This window comes from Polypterus senegalus, chromosome 8 (genome assembly GCF_016835505.1).
Source record: "Polypterus senegalus isolate Bchr_013 chromosome 8, ASM1683550v1, whole genome shotgun sequence".
Classification (NCBI taxonomy): Eukaryota; Metazoa; Chordata; class Cladistia; order Polypteriformes; family Polypteridae; genus Polypterus; species Polypterus senegalus.
In genome coordinates, this window is record NC_053161.1 from 153,271,958 (window position 1) to 153,294,812 (window position 22,855).

Here is a 22,855-nt window from a genome sequence, read left to right on the forward strand (position 1 = left end):
AGCCTTTGCCATTAGATGGCCAATACAGCATCTCAACTAAAATGCTATGTGTTGGGCAGAGAACTTGCCTTGTTGACTGTTGACATGAATGGTCAGGCACAAAAGCAGCAACAAATTTCAAAATGCTTGTTTTGTTTAGATTCTTCCAGCATAATCTGGAATTCTTTGATCCAGGATGGGCTTTTCAGGTTTTAGGTTTAGGTTTAGGGTTTTTTCATACTGTTATCAATTGAAGAAGTTACATGTATATTACTGTATCTTTACCTGATTGGTTAATTCAGGCATGCATGACTCTACAAACTGAAAAAAGAGGAAATCAGAAGAAAGCTGTGAATTCTGGCAGCTGACATAAAAAAAAGACAACCACTAGTAAAGAGAATAAAGCACGTTACTGCAGAGGAGAGATGCTGGGTATATTGGGAAAAGGATGTTAAAGACAGAGCTGCCAGGTAAGAGGAAAAGAGGAAGGCCTAAGAGGAGGTTTATGGATGTGGTGAGAGAGGACATGCAAATGATGGGTGTAACAGAGCAAGATGGATAAGACAGGAAGATATGGAAGAAGATGATCCGCTGTGCCAACCCGTAACAGGAGCAGCCGAAAGAAGAAGTCTGTTACTCAATAGGCTTCTTTCAGCTGTATTTACTTTCCAGTATAATAAAAACAAGCTTAGTGTATACTTTCCAAGCATTTCACCTTCCTTTAAGTAAGTAATAAATGATGAGGTAATTTGAGGCCTGTTCCAGAGAATTGACTTTTTTGCTGGGTAAACCTGTGTAGCTATGGGTCTCTATGGTAGCCCCCAAAACCAACCAGTCTCTCATTCCTTCTTAGGCTACTAGGTGTCACTGACCTGACCAAAACAAAAAAAAAAACAAAAAAAAACTGTGCCCTCCATAATGTTTGGTTCAAAGACATTTTTTTTCATTTCATCTTAATGATATTCCAGACAGTTGCTTTAGGTCATCCTAAGGTTTTACTGATGTCGCAAATGGTTTTATTCTTGTTTTTCAGCCTCTTACTGGCTTATTTGACTTTCATTGGCACAGCTCTTGTCTTTATCTTGAACAATGGCAACTACAGACTCCAAAGGGCAGAAGCAAGCCGAGGTATCTTATGAAGCAATGAGACCCATATAAGGAATCAAACACCTGTTACATCAATTGTCCTAAGCATTATGGTGCCCTGAAATGGTGGGACCATGTATAAAATGTGTTCATCATTCCTACATGGTGTGACTGAAATGTATGCAAATCCCCTTAAATGAAAGTCTGGAATGTGCACTTTAATCAGGTCCAATTTGTTTCATTTGTAAATTTAAACTGTATAGCAGCTGGATGGATGTGCATTCCGACTAGAGTTGAGGATGATGTACTACCCTGCTGTAATGGATGGAGCACTAGAATGGGGGCATAACCCATTTGGGATGGTCCTCCAGTTTTTTTTTTTCACTCAGGATGCCTAGATGATGGATGGACAAGGGACGAAATGGATATTTTGAACAGTTTGTCTCCCAGCATGAGAAGTGGCAGTGCTCCCCCATCTAGAGCCCAGTCTGGACACCCACAAAGTTTCCTTGGAATTGTAGTACAGAGGGGTGATCCTGTCAGGGTCCTTGGGTGCCACAGAGGGTCATGGTGAAGAATGGACCTCTCATTTTTCAGGAACTTCTGCATTACCCGGGATATGTTTCCAGAATGCAATGTCATTACATCAGAAATGCTTTGACATCTATCTATCTATCTATCTATCTATCTATCTATCTATCTATCTATCTATCTATCTATCTATCTGTCTATCTATCTATCTATCTTGTACATATTCCTACTTTGTGGGCATTTGTTGTATTTTGCTTGTAGTTGTTGTTCTGTCTTGGTGTTTTTCTGTTTGTTGCACAGTCATTAGCGTATAGTACACTTCAGAGAAGTCATAAACACTAAAGGCATTTAATCAGCTCCTGAGCATGAACAGTGTTTTAGAGGGAAGAGGGAGAGAGATAAACTTGCAGGACATCTACCTAAACAAAAATGTTACTTTCGGGCTTTATCTGCTTAACCTGCTTAATCCAGACCAGGGTTGCGGAAGCCTATCCCTACTAGCAGGGTGCATAAAGCAGAAACAAATCTTGCAGAGGGTGCCAGTCCATTGATTTCATCCAAACACACACCCACAGATCAAACACACACTACAGCCAGTTTACTATAGTCAGTTCATCTAACCTGCATGTCTTTGGAGAGTAGGAGAACCAGAGCACCCAGTGGAAACCTGCACAGACACGGGGAGAACCCAGGACGTGAACCCTGGACTCCTTACTGCGAGGCAACAGCACTGATGGTCTGGATGAATTATTTTGGCATATTATCTGTCCCTGTGCCCTTGGAGTATTCCATTCAAAATGGTGGGATAATATCAGTTAAACACACTATTGGACAGAACGTCCAGGTGCCATTATGGGCTCCTTGAGTTATAACATAACATAACATAACATAACATATCCTTCTCAAATTATCTTAATTCAGTTCAGGTCCTGGGAGGTGGAACCTGTCCATGGCAGCACCGGCTGCAAGGCAGGAATCAGACCTGGGCAAGGTGCTTTTCTATAGTAGGGTCCACTTATTACACATACAAATGCATGCATCTTTGAGGATGTGGGAAGAACATGGAAGTTCCCAGAGGAAAACCGATGCAGACATGTGGAGAGCATGCAAACTGCTCACAGACATTGACGAGATTTTGTCATTCTACTATATTACCTTACTTACTTATTACTGTACTTACAAAATAGACACCATGTATTGCATCAGGCTCCTGGTGACTCTGACCCAGGCTTATACCCTAGAAAAATCCTTAACTGTTTGGATAACCCCAATTGACTGGTGTTTACTGCTTAAAATACAAAACGGCAGGAAAGGTCAATGGCGTGTTTCTGTGGAGTTTGCGAGCACAGATCCCTACCTTGCGCACGATATGCTACAATAAGGTCCAAACAAAATCAACGGGAAGTTAATGAACACGTCTGATTTGCAGGAATCCTTATGACTTCTTTTCTGTCCGCTTTCTACTTTTCTCAATTATTTTCACTGGACTCTTTGCATTGTATTTATTTTCCCTGCCGTCTCCATACTGTTTAAAGTAATGACGTGAATGAGAGTACACCACATAATATTTTAAATCACCCTCACAATTATGGACCCTTTACAGGTGACCCTAATCCAGGCTGCGACACAAAACAGATGACGCCACCTGCATTTGAAAACGGCGTCGTTTGCGTGAACGGCGTCCCTTCACGAAACTGTAGAATCCTCATTTTCAAAAAGTCTGCACCATCCCTGATCGTGGTCTTACTGAAATATTTCAGTCCATTTTTGAAAATGGACCCAATATAAATCAGCAGCACCTTTTACGGTAATATTCGTTCATCGTATGACAGAAACTTGAAATTTGCTTGTGCATATGGAACGCTCACAAACACAAAAGTGCCTGCCGGGCTTTAGTGGATACGCCTTCACTAGCACATCAAGTTTGTGTCAAGTGTGTGTGTGTGTGTGTGTGTGTGTGTGAAGAAATCTTAAAGCCAGTCTCCACCTGCAGGGCAGCAACTATAAAAGACCGGCGGAGCATTGAAGGGGCAATCAGGCTTCAGATGTACAAGAACAGCACCCGGCGTACAGTAAGTAACTTTTATATTATAAACATTATTATTAAAATTGCACAAGCGCCTCGTGTTATCTGTCACTTTACTATTATTTGATATATCAATGACATTTTTAACTTTTATTGTTTTGGTGCGACACGCAATTAGCATTTTAAAGAGCGAAAGTTCAGATTTTGACCGCAACAATGTCTATATGAATTATGTGACTTCTCCTCCATTCCACATGAAAAAAATAAACAGTGCGTGGGCGTGTACGTGAGTGAGTTTTGCGATGGACAATCGGACTTCTTTAATGTCTGCCTTGTACTTAGCGCTCCCATGATAGGCTACAGCGTCCGTCAACCTTGAATTGAAAACGGCAGGATCAGAATAAAGGAATTAATTATACCTTTATATTTAATATTGTATTGTAACAATACTCGTAATCTTAAGGCGCCATGTGACGGCTCATGAGGTTAACATTCATTTCTCCTGCTGCAAATTCATGGTCATAAAGTGCCACAACATCGGGGTGGGGCCAGCCCTAAGGTACGCCGTTCAATAGCAAACGTACTGTACATCCTAGTAAAATAATGACCTTATAATTTATTCATTACTATATATAGTAAAACAAAAAATATTAATCCCTTATTCGCCATATACAAACAGTCTTTTGTATTAGGAATCTGTAATTTTTTACATACACCACTACTCTCCAGAGACAGAGAATTTTGGGGTCAGGTATTCATACAGCGCCCCTGTTTAAAAGCCTTGCTCAAAGGCCAACGAAGTAGCATTCCTTCCATCACTGCCAGGATTTGAACCAGCAACCTTCTAGTTACTAGGCCATATCTCCACCATAGACAAACCACACGTGTTACCTGGTAGGTAACCACCTAAATAATCAGGTTGTGATTTAGAACTGGGAATGTAATACTGTACTCTGATCTTAAACCTGTCAAATAAGCAAACCAGTCACCTTGGCGCAACTTCAGAGACTTCGTCACAGGAACCGTCATCCAAAGTTCGACCCCTGGTAATGCAAAGGTTGATGAGCCGCGATAAAGGCAAAACACATGTCGTGTACTCTTTGCATTGTTTATCAGAGGACATGGTGGATTTTTGACAACTGGCCAACCAACCACATGCGGTACCTGGCAGGTAACCACCTAAATAATCAAATTTCGATTCAGAACTTGGAATATATATACAGGTATATGGGCTGGTGCCCTGCCCAGGGTTTGTTTCCTGCCTTGCACCCTGTGTTGGCTGGGAATGGCTCCAGCAGACCCCGTGACCCTGTAGTTAGGATAAAGCGGGTTGGATAATGGATGGATGGATTGTTTCCCATCAAAAGTGTTGGCCATGCCTTACCATACTTTGCCTAAGGTGGATGACTGGCTCTGAATCACATAGATAGATAGATACTTTATTAATCCCCAAGGGGAAATTCACATACTCCAGCAGCAGCATATTGATAAAACCAATATTAATTAAAGAGTGATAAAAATGCAGTGCAAGTTAAAATATGCTAGGTGGAGAGTGCGAGGCAGGTATAAAAGACAATAACTTTGTATAATGTTAACATTTACTCCCCCGGATGGAACTGAAGAGTCGCATAGTGTGGGGGAGGAACAATCTCCTCAGTCTGTCAGTGGAGCAGGATGGTGACAGCAGTCTGTATCTGAAGCTGCTCCTCTGCCTAGAGATGACACTGTTCAGTGGATGCAGTGGATTCTCCATGACTGACAGGAGCCTGCTCAGTGCCTGTCGCTCTGCCACAGATGTCAAACTGTCCAGCACCATGCCTACAGTAGAGCCTGCCTTCCTCACTAGTTTGTCCAGGCGTGAGGTGTCCCTCTTCTTTATGCTGCCTCCCCAGCACACCACGCGTAGAAGAGGGCGCTCGCCACAGCCATCTGATAGAACATCTGCAGCATCTTATTGCAGATGTTGAAAGACGCCAGCCTTCTAAGGAAGTATATAGTCGGCTCTGTCCTCTCTTGCACAGAGCATCAGTATTGGCAGTCCAGTCCAATTTATCATCCAGCTGCACTCCCAGGTATTTATAGGTCTGTACCCTCTGCACACAGTCACCTCTGATAATCACGGGGTCTGTGAGGATCCTGGGCCACCAAATATCCACCACCAGCTCTTTGGTTTTGCTGGTGTTCAGTTGTAGGTGGTTTGAGTCGCATCATTTAACAAAGTCCTTGATTAGGTTCTTATACTCCTCCTCTTGCCAACTCCTGATGCAGCCCACGATAGCAGTGTCGTCAGTGAAATTTTGCACGTGGCAGGACTCTGAGTTGTATTGAAAGTCCGATGTATATAGGCTGAACAGGACCGGAGAAAGTACAGTCCCCTGCGGTGCTCCTGTGCTGCTGACCACAATGTCAGACCTGCAGTTTCCGAGATGCACATACTGAGGTCTGTCTGTAAGATAGTCCACGATCCATGCCACCAGATATGAATCTACTCCCATCTCTGTCAGCTTGTCCCTAAGGAGCAGAGGTTGGAGTTTTTCTTTTTTAATAAATCTGCAACAATTTCAAAAATTCTTTTTCTTGTCTGTCAATATGGGGTGCTGTGTGTACATTAATGAGGAAAAAAATAATTTAAATGATTTTAGCAAATGGCTGCAATATAACAAAGAGTGAAAAATTGAAGGGGGTCTGAATACTTTCCGTACCCACTGTATATTTAATCTATCCTTTTAATCTTTATAATTATAACTACCAATGTAAAAATAAGCTGCATGGCAATAACTCTTGGGGAAATAGGAAATTAAGGTCTAAGCTGTCTCACTTTCAGTTAAGACTATAAAATTACATCAAAAATTCAGAATCAATGTCTCTATGATGGGACAGTTAACTTTGTGAGCTGGAATGTTAAAGGCCTGAATTACGAATTAAAAAGAAAGAAAGTACTCTCTCACCTAACAGGTTTAACCGCTAAAATAGTATTTTTACAGGAGACCCACTTACTAAGCAAGGATCAGTTCTGGCTGCAAAAGGACTGGACTGGCCAAATGTTCCATTCTATCTTTACAAAGAAAACTATAGGTGTGGAAATTCTCATACATAAAACAGTTTTATTTGTAGCATCAGATGTAGTATTGGATCCTGAAGGGAGATATGTGATGGTCACGGGCAACTTATCTAACTGTAAAATGATTGTGATAAATGCTTATGCACCTAATGTCAATGATAAGGAATTTATATAAAATTTATTTGCATCCATTCCCAATGTGAACACTCATAATATTATAATGGCTGGGGACTTTAATTGTGTTTAAAATCCTCTCTTAGATAGGACTTCTATCATAGGGGGGCTGACATCTGTAGATAATTACAAAGTTTATAACTGATCACAACTTATCAGATCCCTGGAGGTTTTTAAACCCAAACTCAAGAACATATTCTTTCTGCTCACCAGTACATCATTGCTACTCAAGAATTGATTATTTCTTTATAGGTAATAATTTCTTGCCTACGATTAAATCTTGCAAATACGATGCTATTGTTATTTCTGACCATGCACCTCTGATCTTGGAGCTAAAGTCACTATGCCCCACACACTCATCTAGCAGATGGCATCTCAACCTACTTCTATTAGCAGACGAGAATTGTACAGAATTTATATCCAAACAAATCAGTTTCTTCCTAGAGATAAATACATCCTCAGAGTTTTCTGCGGGAAGACTCTGGGAAACTCTTAAGGCCTTCTTAAGAGGAAAGATCATCTCGTATCTTTCCCACAGAAATAAATTAGAAACAAAGAAAGTAGCAGAGCTAAAAACAGAAATTACTAGAATAGATGAAGAACATGCCAGGCTTCCAAGCGAGGCTCTACATTGGAAAAGGCAGGCTCTGCATTCAGAACTAAACCTCTTGACAACTAAAGAAACTGAGCAACTAATTTATAAATCTAGACATCATTACTATGAACATGGCGAGGAAGCTAATAAGCTTTTAGCTCAACAAATTTAAAATCAAGAAGTCCGCAACGCAATCCCAGTAATCACCAACACGAAAGGAGACAAAATCATCGACCACAAAAATATAATGCGCACATTTAGAGACTACTATAAATCCCTAAATTTTACTGAGTTTAAAGAAGACAACACACAATCTATTGCATTCCTGGATACATTACAGATACCACAAGTAGATACTCCAAGTTCAGAGGAACTGGATAAACCTCTAGCGTTATCAGAATTACTAGATGTTATAAAGTCACTTCAAGGCGGGAAAGCAGCAGGCCCTGATTGCTACCCTGTAGAATTTTATAACAAATTTTCCGTTCAGCTAGCTCCCCTCCTATTAGCAACATTTACAGAAGCCAGAGACAATCAAACTCTTCCTCAAACTTTTTGCCAAGCATTAATCACCGTTTTTCCTAAACAAAATAAGGCCTTATTACAATGTGCATTATACAGACCAGTTTCGCTTTTGAATAATGACGTTAAGATACTCTCAAACATTATATCTAGAAGGATGGAGAAAGTGCTCCCCTCGGTAATATCACTAGATCAAACTGGATTTATCAAGGGTCGACACTTATCCTCAAATCTTCAACCCCTGTTTAATGAAATATACTCAACAACTAAGTCAAACACCCCAGAAATATTATCATTGGATGCAGAAAAAGCATTTGACATGATTGAATGGAAATACCTTTTTACTACATTGGAGAAATTTGGGTTTGGCCCGAACATTTGTGCATGGATCAAACTACTGTATACCAGTCCAGAAGCTTCAGTTTGTATCAACAACATCTGTTCAGACTACTTTAAACTAGAACGAGGTACTAGACAAGAATGCCCCTTGTCACCGCTGCTGTTTGCAATCGGCATTGAACCACTGGCAATACATTGTCGAAATGCTGATCAGATAAAGGGGATTATCAGAGAAGGACGGGAACAGAAAATTTCTCTATATGCAGATGATATGGTACTGTATATATCAGGCCCACAAAGTAATGTGCCTGCAGTCTTAACAGCACTCACAGATTTTCAAAAGATCAAAGAATAAATCTGAATAAAAGTGTACTCTTTCCCGTGAATTCTCAAGCATATAATATTAGATTAACACCCTACCTTTTATCATTGCTGAACAGTTTAAATACCTTGGAGTAAACATTACAAGTAAACATAAAGTTCTTTATCAACAAAATTTTTCCGTCTGCATGGAAAAAATTAAACAAGACTTGCATAGATGGTCAACCCTTCATCTCACTCTAGCTGGAAGAATTAACACTGTTAAGATGAATATTCTTCCTAAGCTCCTTTTTTATTTCAAAACATTCCAATATACATCAATAAATCATTTTTTAAGCAATTAGATTCAACAATAACCTCGTTTATTTGGAACTCAAAACATCCACATATCCAAAGAGCGACCCTACAGAACCTGGACACAAATAGAAGAACATACACAGGCTTGGTCCGCAATAGAAGTAAAATCCTGCAGTACTTCTTTATATTTCCTGCTCTGTGCCCCAATAAATGTAAGTCATCGGCAATATACTAAAAACCCAATTGTGCTTCACTAACTCAGAATATGGAACCAATGTAGAAAGCATTTTAAGATGGAGAAGCTTTTATCTGTGGCACCTCTACAAGAGAACCACCTCTTTCAACCTTCGCAAACATATGCAGTTTTTAATATCTGAAAAAAATTTTGGATTAACTTGCTTAGAGATCTTTATATAGACAACGTCTTTGCATCCTATGAACAACTACATTCCAAATTTAATATTCCAGCTACACATTTCTTTCACTATCTTCAAATTAGGAACTTTGTTAAACAGAACCTGCCTGATTTTCCTCATCTTGCACCCACATTCATGCTGGAAAAAATATTGCTCAGTCTCAATGACTCAGACACCATCTCTGCAATATATAAAATTATTTTACAGTCCCTTCCTTTCAAAGATCCAAGAGGACACTGGGAAAAAGATCTCTCAATTAATATATCAGAAAAGGAGTGGAAAGTAGCAATGCAGAGAATTCACTCGAGCTCCATATGCGCAAAGTATATAATTATTCAACTCAAAATTATATATCGAGCACATCAGTCTTGTCTAAAACTCTCCAAAATGTTTCCAGAGCAAGATCCAACCTGTGAACGCTGCAATCAAGTCCCAGCCTCACTGGGTCACATGTTTTGGTCCTGCACCAAATTAACATCATTCTGGACCAAAATTTTTAATTACCTTTCAGACAGCCTTGGTGTCAAAATCCCTTCTAACCCATTAACAGCTGTGTTTGGGGTTCTTCCGGATGGGCTTAAAGTAGAGAAGGACAAATAAACTGTAATTGCATTCACTACACTTTTGGCATACAGACTGATTTTGCTAAACTCGAAGAATCATAACTCTCCTCTTTCAAGTCAGTGGGAAACTGATGTATTATACAAGTCATGTCAAACTCATCAGCGGGCCGCACTGTAACAAATACTATTATACTAAGTTACTGTAGCTTTCTTTCCAATACTGAAAACTTTAAAAAATGTAACACTTAAAGTTTAAAGAAAAGCAATTTATTTCCATGCACTCTCCGTACAACAGCGTACAATTAGAGTCTTAGCCTCTTAGCTAAGTCCTTATATTATTATATTATATTCATTATATTATATTCATTGCTTATATAAGAGTCTTACAGTGTGAGATCTATTTCTTTTGTCCTGACACTTGGCATCTCTTGTTAGTAACCAGTTCATCAATATCAGACTTGAAATCTTGTGCAGCTGCAACTTTTATGAGAGATGAAAGGTGCTCGACTATAAGTCTTGAGGCAATGTGGGGTTTTGGTAGCTTTCATTAACAAAAACAATTGCTCACAAAGGTAAGTGCTTCCAAACATAGACAGTACTCTCGATGCCAACTTATTGATCTGCGCATACGAGGGTGGCAGGTAAGAATACAAGCCTGGCACACCAACTTCGTTGTATTTTGTCTTCAGAATCTGACTGCAGTTCAATTGATTCCGTTTGGATATTCTCAGGCGCATTCTCAACGTTGTAAGAGTATGGTGACGTAAACAGCACAAAGTCCTGTTCGTGTGAAATGAAATTGTGAAAACGCTCACTGAATTCATTGCTCAGTAATACAAGTTGGAAAACAAATCCTCCAAAAATCTAATTTTACTTTACTAAGTTTACGTTAAAGTTTATCCTTCTATTTAAAAGCGGTCGGGATTGTCCTTCCGTCCCGTGAGTTTCACACACGCCCCGTCCATTTTGCAATGCGATGGGATTTGTAGTTTCGTTTTCCAGGTAAAAGATGATTTTCTACTCCAGACTGTGCGATATCTTCTTCTTCTTTCTTACTATATAAAAGCGGTCGGGATTGTCTTTCCGTCCCGTGAGTGGAAAGCGTAGCGGTATTCCGCTTATCACAGATCAGACTTACTACTTGCAGCTTGTGGTACAAAGCAACATGATGTAAGCAGAGTTCTGGTGCTCCCATTGTTCCCTTGCTTTTGTGCGCGATGCGCTGGAAAAATACACAAAATTATGTCTTTGGAAATAATTAATGTTGATGGAGTACAAATACCTCACCGCGTAGAAAATATCAGGGGGGTTCAAAAGGGCGACCTCAATATAGAAAAAAAGTTTACATTTCATCACAAAAATAACAGAAACTACGAGTATTAAAGTAATACCGCTCAAATGCAATATAACCAAATTAATGAGTTTGTATAAAATATCAAATTGATCTACATATTGAATTGCCTTAAGAAGTGGTCAACTTAAAAGGCAGGTCAGCCTAGTATTGTAAAATAAGCCGATATGCAAAAAGCCCCCTGATCTCAAAATCACAAAAATCTGTTAATAAACAACTCACCAACTTCTCGCATCCACTTCAGATCTTCAGCTGTAGTCTGCACTGTTTGTTACAATACTATTACAAAATTACATAAAACTGGAGCAAAAAAAATGTGAAAATATGCGAGCTATTACTACTCGTGATGGTCAGTTGGTCAGGATGTTGGAAATGTAAGTAGCTTCAATAACTTCTTTCGTGTTATTTCAATCTTCTCCTGTCTACAAGTTATGCTGACAAGAATTTTTCTCAGCATTTCCTTGCGATAATACACTTTCAGCATTCATTTGATGCCCAAATCCAATAGCTGAAGCACTGCCGTGCAATTGGGTGGGAAGAATTTAACATGACCATTATCTAAATGCGGAAGCATGTTGTGGTCAGGCACAGTTATCAATCAGAAGCCAAATCATCATTTTCTTCGTCTTCATATTGTGAGGTTTCTGAACTGTTTTGGGATCTGGGATCCCCCCCCCAACGGGAATGACACGCTGATGTGCGTCCCGAAGTGCTATTGCCGCATGTGAGATTGTTTGTTCGGGTCCCAAGAGAGTTTAAAAATCTCATATTTTCTTGAATGAGTGCCACATTAATAGGAATGTTTCCTAAACAAGCATCACTGCAACCAAATAAAAATGGCTTTTTTGCCGTCTTCAAATGTAGCAGTTTGCATACGTTTGCAACCTGAGATTTTTCTTCTTTTTTGCATATAACAAGTATGCCGTTTCTATAGAAGGGTGACAATGAGTTAAATTCCAATGGATGTTTTTCAAATGTTGACAAGCAATAAGGAAAAGGTATCACTTATTAAAACCACACAAAACAAAAACAGCAAAAAAACAGTACGAGGGAAGTTCGAAGAAAGAACATTTTTTACAATGTTTCTGTTTGGGGATCGTTGTGCAAATGTCCACAACTGAGCTGTGACCACAGAACTAACTGCTCTGTGGATGATTCATTCAAGCATTTCAAGGTCACTTTGTTGTAATGAAAGTATCTGCTGCTGAATGTACTTTGTAGTAACGAGATTTCTATGGACTCGTGTCATATGGGGAAACTGTCAGAAACAAAAATACTTGGTTGTAATACTCTCTCACCTCGGTCTCTCTGCGCCGCTGCAAAGTCTCGCCCGCCTAGCGTTCTGGAAAGTGTCCTCAGTGAAGGGGGCAGCCTTTTTGCTGTAGCCCTTCACTGAGTGAGTCTCCATTGCTGGCAGTTCTCTCGCGGCCCGGTAGTGGACCGTGGACCGCAGCCTAGCACTTTAGTTGCGACTTCGCAACTGCAACTATACTAGCAGATGACGTTTCCGGTACCATAATGCCATGGGAAAACGTGCTTTTGTCAGAAGGCAGGAGTAAGAAAAGTCAATAAGTAACGCCGAAGATGCAGAATGATTCAATCACAAACGATAGTAATCATTTTGTACAAGTTTAGTACTAACAAGGATCTGTCATGCGGGCCGCACAGATTTCTGTTGGGGGTAGCGTGTTGGACATGCCTGTTCTATACTATTTGCAGTTGGAAAAAATCATATACTCAGTTAGAGGATCTGTACAGATTTTTTTCAAAACATGGCAAGATCTAATCAGTAATATTTTAGAATAAGCTCTTAAAGCACAGAGGAAGCAATTATTTCTGCATTTCTTTTACTTCTCCATTCATCTCTATTGGCTTATCAAACTTATCAATTTAGGTATGTTTACAAGCCTTACGTTTTACTCAGTTGGCCTTGCTCTCTCTCTCGGGGTGGGGGTCGACTTGTTCTTAATCCTACTTTTTGTAAAAATTGATTGATTTGTATGGAATGATTGCAATAAAATGAATAAAATTTAAAAAAAGAACTTCACTGCCTCTTCACTTCACTCTCTCCTAAACACCTCCATGTTTCCATATGTATGTCATCTGGACCAACAGCCTTTCCATTCTTCATCCTCTTCATAGCTGTCCTTACTTCCTCCTTGATAATCCGTTGCACTTCCTGATTCACTATCTCCACATCATCCAACCTCTTCTCTCTCTCGTTCTCTTCATTCATCAGCCTCTCAAAGTACTCTTACCATCTGCTCAACACACTCTCCTCGCTTGTGAGTACGTTTCCATCTTTATCCTTTATCACCCTAACCTGCTGCACATCTTTCCCAGCTCGATCCCTCTGTCTAGCCAATCGGTACAGGTTGTTTTCTCCCTCCTTAGTGTCCAACCTCTCATACAACTCATCATACGCCTTTTCTTTAGCCTTCGCCACCTCTCCCTTCACCTTGCGCCTTATCTCCTTGTACTCTTGTTTACTTTCTGCATCTCTCCGACTATCCCACTTCTTCTTTGCCATCCTCTTCCTCTGTATACTCTCCTGTATTCCCTCATTTCCACCACCAGGTTTCCTTTTCCTCCTTCCTCATTCCAGATGTCACGCCAAGCACCCTTCTTGCTGTCTCTGTTACTACATCTGCTGTAGTTTCCCAACTGTCTGGTAACTCTTCACTGCCATCCAGTGCCTGTCTCACCTCCTCCCTAAACTCAACCTTGCAGTGTTCCTTTTTCAACTTCCACCATTTGATCCTTGGCTCTGCCCTCACTCTCTTCCTCTTCTTGATCTCCAACGTCATCCTACAGACCGCCATCATATGCTGCTTAACTACACTTTCCCCTGCCACAACTTTCCAATCGTCAATCTCCTTCAGTTCAGCTGTTCTGCATAGGATGTAATCTACCTGTGTGCACCTTCCTCCACTTTTGTACATAACCCTATGTTCCTCCCTCTTCTTAAAATACGTATTCACCACAGCCATGTCCATCCTTTTGGAAAAATCCACTATCCTCTGACCTCTCTTCATTTCTCTCCTTGACACCATACCTACCCATCACCTCCTCGTCTCCACTGTTCACTTCACCAACATGCCCATTGAAATCCACTCTAATCACCACTTTCTGTCCCTTGGGTACACTGTTCATCACTTCATCCAATTCATTCCAAAAATCTTCTTTCTCACCCATTGCACACCCAACTTGCGGTGCATATGCACTAACAACATTCATCATAAGGCCTCCAATTTCCAGCTTCATTATCATTACTCTGTCTGACACTCTTTTCACCTCCAAAACACTCTTGACATATTGTTCCTTCAGAATAACTCCTACTCCATTTCTCCTCCTATCCACACCATGATAGAACAATTTGAATCCACCTCTGGTCCACCTGGCCTTACTCCCCTTCCATTTAGTGTCTTGCATGCACAATATATCAACCTTCCTTCTCTCCATCATATATGCTAACACTCTCACCTTACCAGTCATACTGCCAACATTCAAAGTTCCTATCCTCAGTTCCACTCTCTTTACTTTCCTCCTGCCTCCAGACATGTCTCCCCCCTCTTCTTCTCCGTCTTCTTCTTCAGCCAACAGTAGCCCAATTTCCACCAGCACCCTGTTGGCTAACAGTACTGGTGGCGGTCATTGTTAACCCGGGGCTCGACTGATCCGGTATGGAAATTTGTATTGTTGTCTGTATATTGATTTGGCAAAATTTTACACCCGATGCCCTTCCTGACGTAACCCTCCCCATTCATCTGGGCTTGGGACCGGCATAAAGAAGCACACTGGTTTGTGCATCCCCTGTGGCTGGGTTGTAGAAAAGATTCATAGAATAAAATAAATGTCTGTTATAAAACGCCTTTCATATGTCTTTACCATTTTATCTGCTTAATGACTAAATAACTTTTTTGAGAAGGCTTTTATGGATCAGCAAAGAAAAAACTGATTTTCTAATTAAAAGGAGAAAAGAGTCTGAAGCGTAAATAAAAGCAAGAGTTTGCTAATGATTCAACTATCAGAATTGCAAACAAAACCAAAGAAACAAACACACTCAAAAACCAGGATATGAAGCAGGAGTCAAAATCAAAATCGAGCACAGGCACGAACAGTTTAATTTTTTTAGAACATTAGAGCAGTCTCGCCAGTACTTTCCTCTTAATCTCTCTATTATAATAAAAAAAATCCTGGGATAAGATGAGACTTTATAGCCTGGGACAAAATACGACTATTTCAGAGACTTTGTGCCAAGAGATTTAACCACACCCGGGGCCTGAAATAAAAGACAAAGAGTAGATGACAAAGTACAACATCGTAAATAAAAATAATGTCTCTAATAATAATAATAATGTTCTACCAGATGGTTGTGGCGAGTGCCCTCTTCTACGCGGTGGTGTGCTGGGGAGGCAGCATAAAGAAGAAGGAAGTCTCACACCTGGACAAACTTGTTAAGAAGGCAGGCTCTATTGTAGGAATAAAGCTGGACAGTTTAACATCTGTAGCAGAGCAACGGGCGCTGAGCAAACTCCTGTCAATCATGAAGAATTCACTGCATCCACTGAACAGTGTCATCTCCAGGCAGAGGAGTAGCTTCAGTGACAGACTTTTGTCACCGTCCTGCTCCACTGACAGACTGAGGAGATCGTTCCTACCCCACACTATGCGACTCTTCAATTCCAACCGGGGGAGTAAATGCTAACATTATTCAAAGTTATTGTCTGTTTTTACATGCATTTTTTATTACTCTTTAATTTAATATTGTTTCTTTGTATCAGTATACTGCTGCTGGATTATGTGAATTTCCCCTTGGGATTAATAAAGTATCTATCTATCTATCTATCTATCTATCTATCTATCTAAATAATTCAAAAATGTTGGCGTACACTTGCAGAGCAGGTTAGAGATAATGAAAGAACAAAAATTCAAAAGTCTCAATAAAATGATAGTAAAGATCGGATTAGTACTAACAAATGGAAATTATTACACAGTTAAAAGAGATGAAAAGTATTGTTTGAATTTAAACTTTGTCGGAGACTTGTACATCATCTAATTTGTGTTGCCATCAGGGAAAAGTAGTGTTTCCTCACAATGAAGAGGCATATCCGCGAGAATTAAAAGATTTTTTGTTTGGTGAAAGTAAAATCCACATATGCAAGCAGCAGAGACTCGAAGTGGCTAGCGCGTAGTGCAGGCCAAGGGAGCTGGTGAGCAAAGCGAGCATAGGACGAATTTTTTTTTTTTTTTAGTAAAATACACTTTTCATTTAGAATTCACTCAGGATTTTATCTTATACAAGAAGCAGCTAGAATAAAATATTTGTCCTGGAGAAAGTTAGGATCAAAAATGAAAGTAGTAAAATCTAATTAAAGATAGAATACTCTTTCAGAGTGTAAATATAGTAAGATTCCAGTAATGATTTGTCAATGGTGATTGTGAACAAAACAAAAGCAAAAGGAGGAAACAAAGGATTCAGCTTCTATAATAAGCAGGTTGACTGGCATTCTAAACAAAATAAAGGCCTTGAGAAAGTTAAGATCATGAAAGAAAGGAGTGATTTCAAATCAAAGAGAGAAGAAAGTGTCAAAGTGTAAATGTGGCAAGGTTCCAAATGATTCATTGAAGAGAACTGCAAACAAAACCAAATTAAAAGACTAATAAAAAAAAACCATAAAACAACAAAACAAGATTCAAAACAAAAATTAAGCGCAAGAGCACATGCAAAGTAATTTTGTGTTGTTGTTTTTCACTGTTTTACACTAGGGTACTTGGCACAATGCAATGGCTGATGACGTAGAATGTCACGTTACTAACAGTCATGTGGAAGCAACCACCAATGCTAAAAGATAATAAATAAGACTACAGCTGGGAAATCTTGCATGAATTAATGTCTCAAGAGAAAATCATGTCCTAAAATGTTGCCATAATGATGTAACCACCACAGCAATAAAAATAAACAAATAAAACAAAATTAAGTTTTAATTCAAAAATAAAGCATGGGAAAAATAAATAACATTCTAAAAGTAAAATTCACTTTTAACTTTTAAAAGGCACCTACTGAAATCTTCTAATTTATTACTCTTGCACGTGCAAGCATTTTTGTGTCTAGGTTTAATGCTTCTTTTTCCAGAAGAGAAATTATGCTGTGCTCGTTAGGAGCTAGTTCTTTAAGCAGGCTCTCGCATCTGTCAAGCAGAATGAAGGGCTTTTATTTACTCTCCTTGTAAAAATAACAATTTTTGGCTTATGAGATGTTCTTTTATTTGGCTACATCATGACTTGTGTTAGCTGAGTCAACAAAGTGTTGATAGAGTGTGATAGAGAAAACTAACATTAATGATGATGATGATATACTTTATTAATCCAGATGTGGAAATTGTCTATTTGCTTAGCCATTTGGGGTTCAGAGTGCAGAGTCAGTCATTCTACATTTTCCTAGAGCAATTTTCAGTTTAAGGGTCTTTCTCAAAGGCCCAACAGAGCAGATTCCCTTTTGGTGGTAACAGGATTTGAACCTTCCAGATACCGATACAGATATAGTGAAATGCTTTAAAGAAAAAATGGTCATTAGCCTGGAAATTGACCAGGAATCGGAGGCACATTAAGGAAGGCTTCAGTACTCTAAGGGAGCTGAGGTTGGTTCTCTGCTAATTAGACTGAGCAGGATCAGTCAAAGACAGGCAGTATTTCTATTTACAGTCAGTAATATTTTGTAGAGGTGGCACGGTGGCGCAGTGGGTAGTGCTGCTGCCTCGCAGTTAGAAGACCCACGTTCACTTTCTGTTCTCCCTGTGTCTGCGTGGGTTTCCTCCGGGTACTCTGGTTTCCTCCCAAAGTCCAAAGACATGCAGGTTAGGTGCATTGGTGATTCTAAATTATCCCTAAGGTGTGCTTGGTGTGTGTGTGTGTGTGTGTCCTCCCTGGGGTTTGTTTCCTGCCTTGTGCCCTGTGTTGGCTGGGATTGGCTCCAGCAGACCCCCGTGACCCTGTAGTTGGGATATAGTGAGTTCGATAATGGATGGAATATTTTGTAGATTAGTGAAGAGTACTTGTGTTCCAGCCTTTTTAACAGTCCTGTGTATCAACATTGGCTTTCCTGGATTCACACTTTCTTTCACCTCCTCTTTGACTCTGTACATAAAATTTATATGTTAAAGATTAATAGTAATTATTGTATTTGATCATTTTTATTGCTGACAGTCCCTTTTATTCAGTGGAGTCTTAATGTTGACTGACTGGAGAGGTTACTGAGACAGTAAATGAAAGATAAAGTTAGGACCTCAGTGTAATAAAGAAAGACTTCTGGGCACTCGAGGAGTGTCCTACACAAGGAATGTCCTACACCTAAGACATGTATTCAAATATGCTAACCCTTAGTTCAGAAAAACTCACACTTTAATAAATTTTCATTCTTGTTGATTTTTTTTTTTTGTGATACAGTAATGCTTCTCTTTCATATTTTTCAGGGTTATCACTTTATAACAACTGAAGTACGAAACTCAGTTTTATTAGGAGAATGAAGATCCTTGCCTTGCTTTGGCTTTTTGGTATTGGATTTGCTGATTTATGTACAGTTCCTCGTGGTGGTGAGTGCTGATTTAACTTTACTTTACTACTGTAAGTCTTGTGCTCATCATTAATGCTTTAAATGCGTCCTCTTTGATGTACACACTGTGACATCAAGGACTCGTCACATGTTGTATGGTAATAGTCAGTTGGTTGTCTAGACAGTAGCTTTTGGATCTGAAAGCTTACAAAGCAGAAGTTGTGGAACAAGTCATCAAAAGAGTGTATCCTGCAGGGGGTGCAGTCACATTAGGAATGTGTTCTTTAAGAATTGCAGTATAACTAGAAACAACACATCCATCTTCAGTGTAAGGATTGTGTAAATATAAATCTGTTTTTTGTTTATTATTTATTTTTACCAATATTTTGTTGATATCATTTTGTTGCCAGCACGGTGGCGCAGTGTTAGCGCTGCTGCCTCGCAGTTAGGAGACCCGGGTTCACTTCCGGGTCCTCCTGCGTGGAGTTTGCATGTTCTCCCCGTGTCTGCGTGGGTTTCCTCCCACAATCCAAAGACATGCAGGTTAGGTAGATTGGCGATTCTACATTGGCCCTAGTGTGTGCTTGGTGTGTGGGTGTGTTTGTGTGTGTCCTGCGGTGGGTTGGCACCCTGCCCAGGAGTGGTATCTGCCTTGTGCCCTTTGTTGGCTGGGATTGGCTCCAGCAGACCCCCGTGACCCTATTCGGATTCAGCGGGTTAGAAAATGGATGGATGGATTTTGTTGCCATTCTGTGTATGGTTTTTATGGGGACCTCCATTTTGTGCTTGCTTGCTTGTCAGGGTGACACCATTTTGGTGTTTTGGAATGCTTTGATGTTACATTGTTATTTACCTCTGCTGACGTGCAACTGTCAGAAAAGTTGATTTAAATCTTGACTTGGTTATCTCCATAATGTTCATTTTCCACATTCTCCCTTTGAATGCATTGCTCTAAATTCATAAAATATGTAGAGAAAGTGGTTTCAGTATATGGACTACTGGTTATCTGTCCATCCATGTACTGTATTTTCTGAACTTTCTCATTCCAATTGAGGTTCATGAGTGAACAGCGGAGTCATTTAAATGCAGGTCTCTGTAGTTATGAGGAAACCAAACTTCACTTTATCTTAATTTTTTCCCACATCATTGTGGAGTTGACATGTGTAACCATCTTTCTCCATACAGCTTGTTCCTGCACCTCCTCCTTAGTCAATCAATTTTTCTTCATGTCCATTCATCCACCTCCACCTCCACTTCCACCTTAGCCTCCTTCACTTTCTGAACTTTCATTTTCATATTTACTGTATTGTTTTCCCTCATCACATGTCCATATCACCTCAACCTTCTTTCCTGTATTTTCTTAAATATCATTTACCATTTTTTTGCTCATCATCCATCTCAACATTCTCATTTCTGCCACATCTAACTTCTTCTCCTGCTGTGCACCCTTTAGTATCCTTTTCTCAACTCCATACATCTCTGCAGGTCTTATCACTGTCACTTAAACACCTTAACTGATAATGAACCATTCATATTTTTGGTTTTGTATTGTGGGGAGAGGTATAGCATTAAATTCAAAATATGTTTCAGAACCTCTTCCTTTTACTGAGGTCAGAAAGTTGATTAACATGTGTTCGGTGGCTTCATTGCTATTAATGTTATTTTTGACTTATGTTACTTTTTTATTTTAATGTTGTCAATTTTAAATTATTAGTTAATTGTGTAGACTCTCTTTAAAATTACTTATATCCCTTGTTCTTCGTGGGTGAACCCACAGAAGGCAGAGCCACCCTTACGTCAACTCCCTTGAGTCCTCCTTCCCTCTGTTTACGCTAGCTGAGAAGGCTCAGGAGTTGGAGATCATTCATTTATTATGGAGGACTTTTAAGTAATGTTTCTGTTTGGATTTTCATACTTATTGATTATTTCTTGCCTTGTTTACTGGCTACAGATTGTGTGTTTTGGACTGGTATTGATTGCTTGCTTAGGCAAATCCTTTTCTAATTTTCTATAAACCTTCTAATTATAAAGTTACTTTGTTGCCCTTTTTGTTCACAACACCCCAGTACTTGAGACGTGCCTAAATGTATGCATTCATGTAGATCAGCTCTGTATGATTGATTTTCTTACGTTTGTGTGGGCATTAAAGTAAATGTCAGCAAATAAAATTTCACTTGCATCACGTCGTCTTGGCTGCTGCCACAATATGCACAGCTCACAGCAATTAGTTAATCATTGGAAGTAATCACACCACAAAGTAAATTATGGAAGAGATTTCTAAAATAACAGCTCCATCACCGTCTGTTTGAAACGAGCATTTCATTGGAAATGATTGATTATTCATTTGCAGTTTCACTTCATTTTCTACTTTCATTAATTTAAGGTGATGCAAATTGTGCATTACATTCAGTTGCTTGATTTGTACACCAGTTATTTATTCTTCAGTGTTATCATTTTTGTAATTTGATTTACTGTACTAAGATGGGAGTACTTCGCATGATTGGCTTTGTTAGTAGTTTTACATAAAAGGTTTGTCAGTTTTCATTCATTCAGAATGATTAATAGAAAACTCAAGCAAAGCTTTTACTCAGAATGTAGTTTACATGGAAGTATTTGGTAAATCATACATATAAATTCTTACATAAATGTGCTGTCAGTATAGCACACAGAGGGATATCCATGTCCTCTAAACTTGGTAAGTCTTTGCCATTTGCTGACTCCTCTACAATAAATGACTCTCAAATCCTCAAGCATTATTACATGAGACAGGGTGAAGTAGTAACATGTCATCCAAAAACTTGTAATAATGAGATTAGAGATCTTTGGGGTACGAGGAGGGCCAACCTCATATATTCAAATAAAACGTGAGTTAAAGTGCTATGAAAAATGTCCAAATGACGTGAGTCACTATCAGACTGATGGCGTTGCTTTCGGAGGTAAAGGTCTGGGGCAGGTCCAGGTGGGTGGAAACAGGAAGTGACATCAGAGGTGTCACGGTTGACAACTCTACAGTTTGCAGAAAAAGGAAGAGAAAAGGCATTAGTCGACAGCGCCCTCTGGCTTTCTGGAGGAATAGTCCAATTATCTGAGCCTTTAAGCTGTCCCATATTTGCATGCGTGTGACAAACTCTGGTTAAATCATAGCTTGTGATATCCTAACAGTAGTTTGCAAGTATGCTTTTCTGAGCATAGTGAAAATTAACAAGAAGGCAAAAAAATCTAAATAGATTGGAACATTGTAGAGGTTTTTCCTTTTAATAATATGTAATAATTCTAATTTATATTTTTTGTTTGATTTGGTAAGCTGTGTAAATATTTAGATATTCTTCATGAATTTAATTAATTGTTTGCTATATAGTGCTCTTTTCTTAACGCAAAATCGGCATGTTTACACTGGTTTATAAGTGCAAAATCACACAGCCTTGACTTCATTCAGTTATGACTATCCCTATAGCTTATCTCATAGGACTGTTTGCACTCTATAACTTTTCATTCACATGGCTGTTCCCAGTCCCCTGCCGATTACAATAGAATAAAATATCCCAGCAGGTAAAACGGGCGTAAAAAGTTCAAATGAAACAACTAGTTCCATAAACAAAAGCAAATAGAGTGTGGCATTTTATACCATACAGCATGGATCTTACTGTAGCTCTGAAAAATGATGAAGATCAAAATTGCATGTTGATTGCAGGTAGCGCTTGTCCTATTAGTTGTACAAAGCATTTTGTGACTTGTTGCTCTGCATCTGATCATCATCTTGTCAGCCTTTTCTGGTAGTTTGTTTATTTTCTGACTTTATACAGCTCACTTCCTTATGTACCATAAAAGGTGTTCTTGCTTCTTATCTAAAGGGATCATAAATCTAATCCTTGTCATCCCATACCTCAGGCTTTCTTCTTGGACCTTTTCCCTAGAAAAAAACAAGTTTCGTCTTTCATCCTACTTTCTCCTTATCTCAGAAACATCCTTGTGTTTCTTTGCATTCAGAAGTGTCACATTTAGAAATGTGTCGGCACAGCCTAGCACCCAGAAACAGAAGGAG

At 39.3% G+C, this 22,855-nt stretch overlaps 1 protein-coding gene across 1 annotated transcript in view; it reads left to right on the plus strand.

The window, feature by feature from the left end:
- Positions 1 to 3,610: 3,610 nt before the first annotated feature.
- Positions 3,611 to 22,855, plus strand: part of LOC120534626 — a 63,886-nt gene continuing 44,641 nt past the window's right edge. The window contains exons 1-2 of the mRNA XM_039762217.1: positions 3,611 to 3,668; positions 18,734 to 18,853. Coding sequence (XP_039618151.1) covers positions 18,784 to 18,853 — 70 coding nt within the window. The 5' untranslated portion in view covers positions 3,611 to 3,668; positions 18,734 to 18,783. The remainder of the gene's footprint in view (positions 3,669 to 18,733; positions 18,854 to 22,855) is intronic.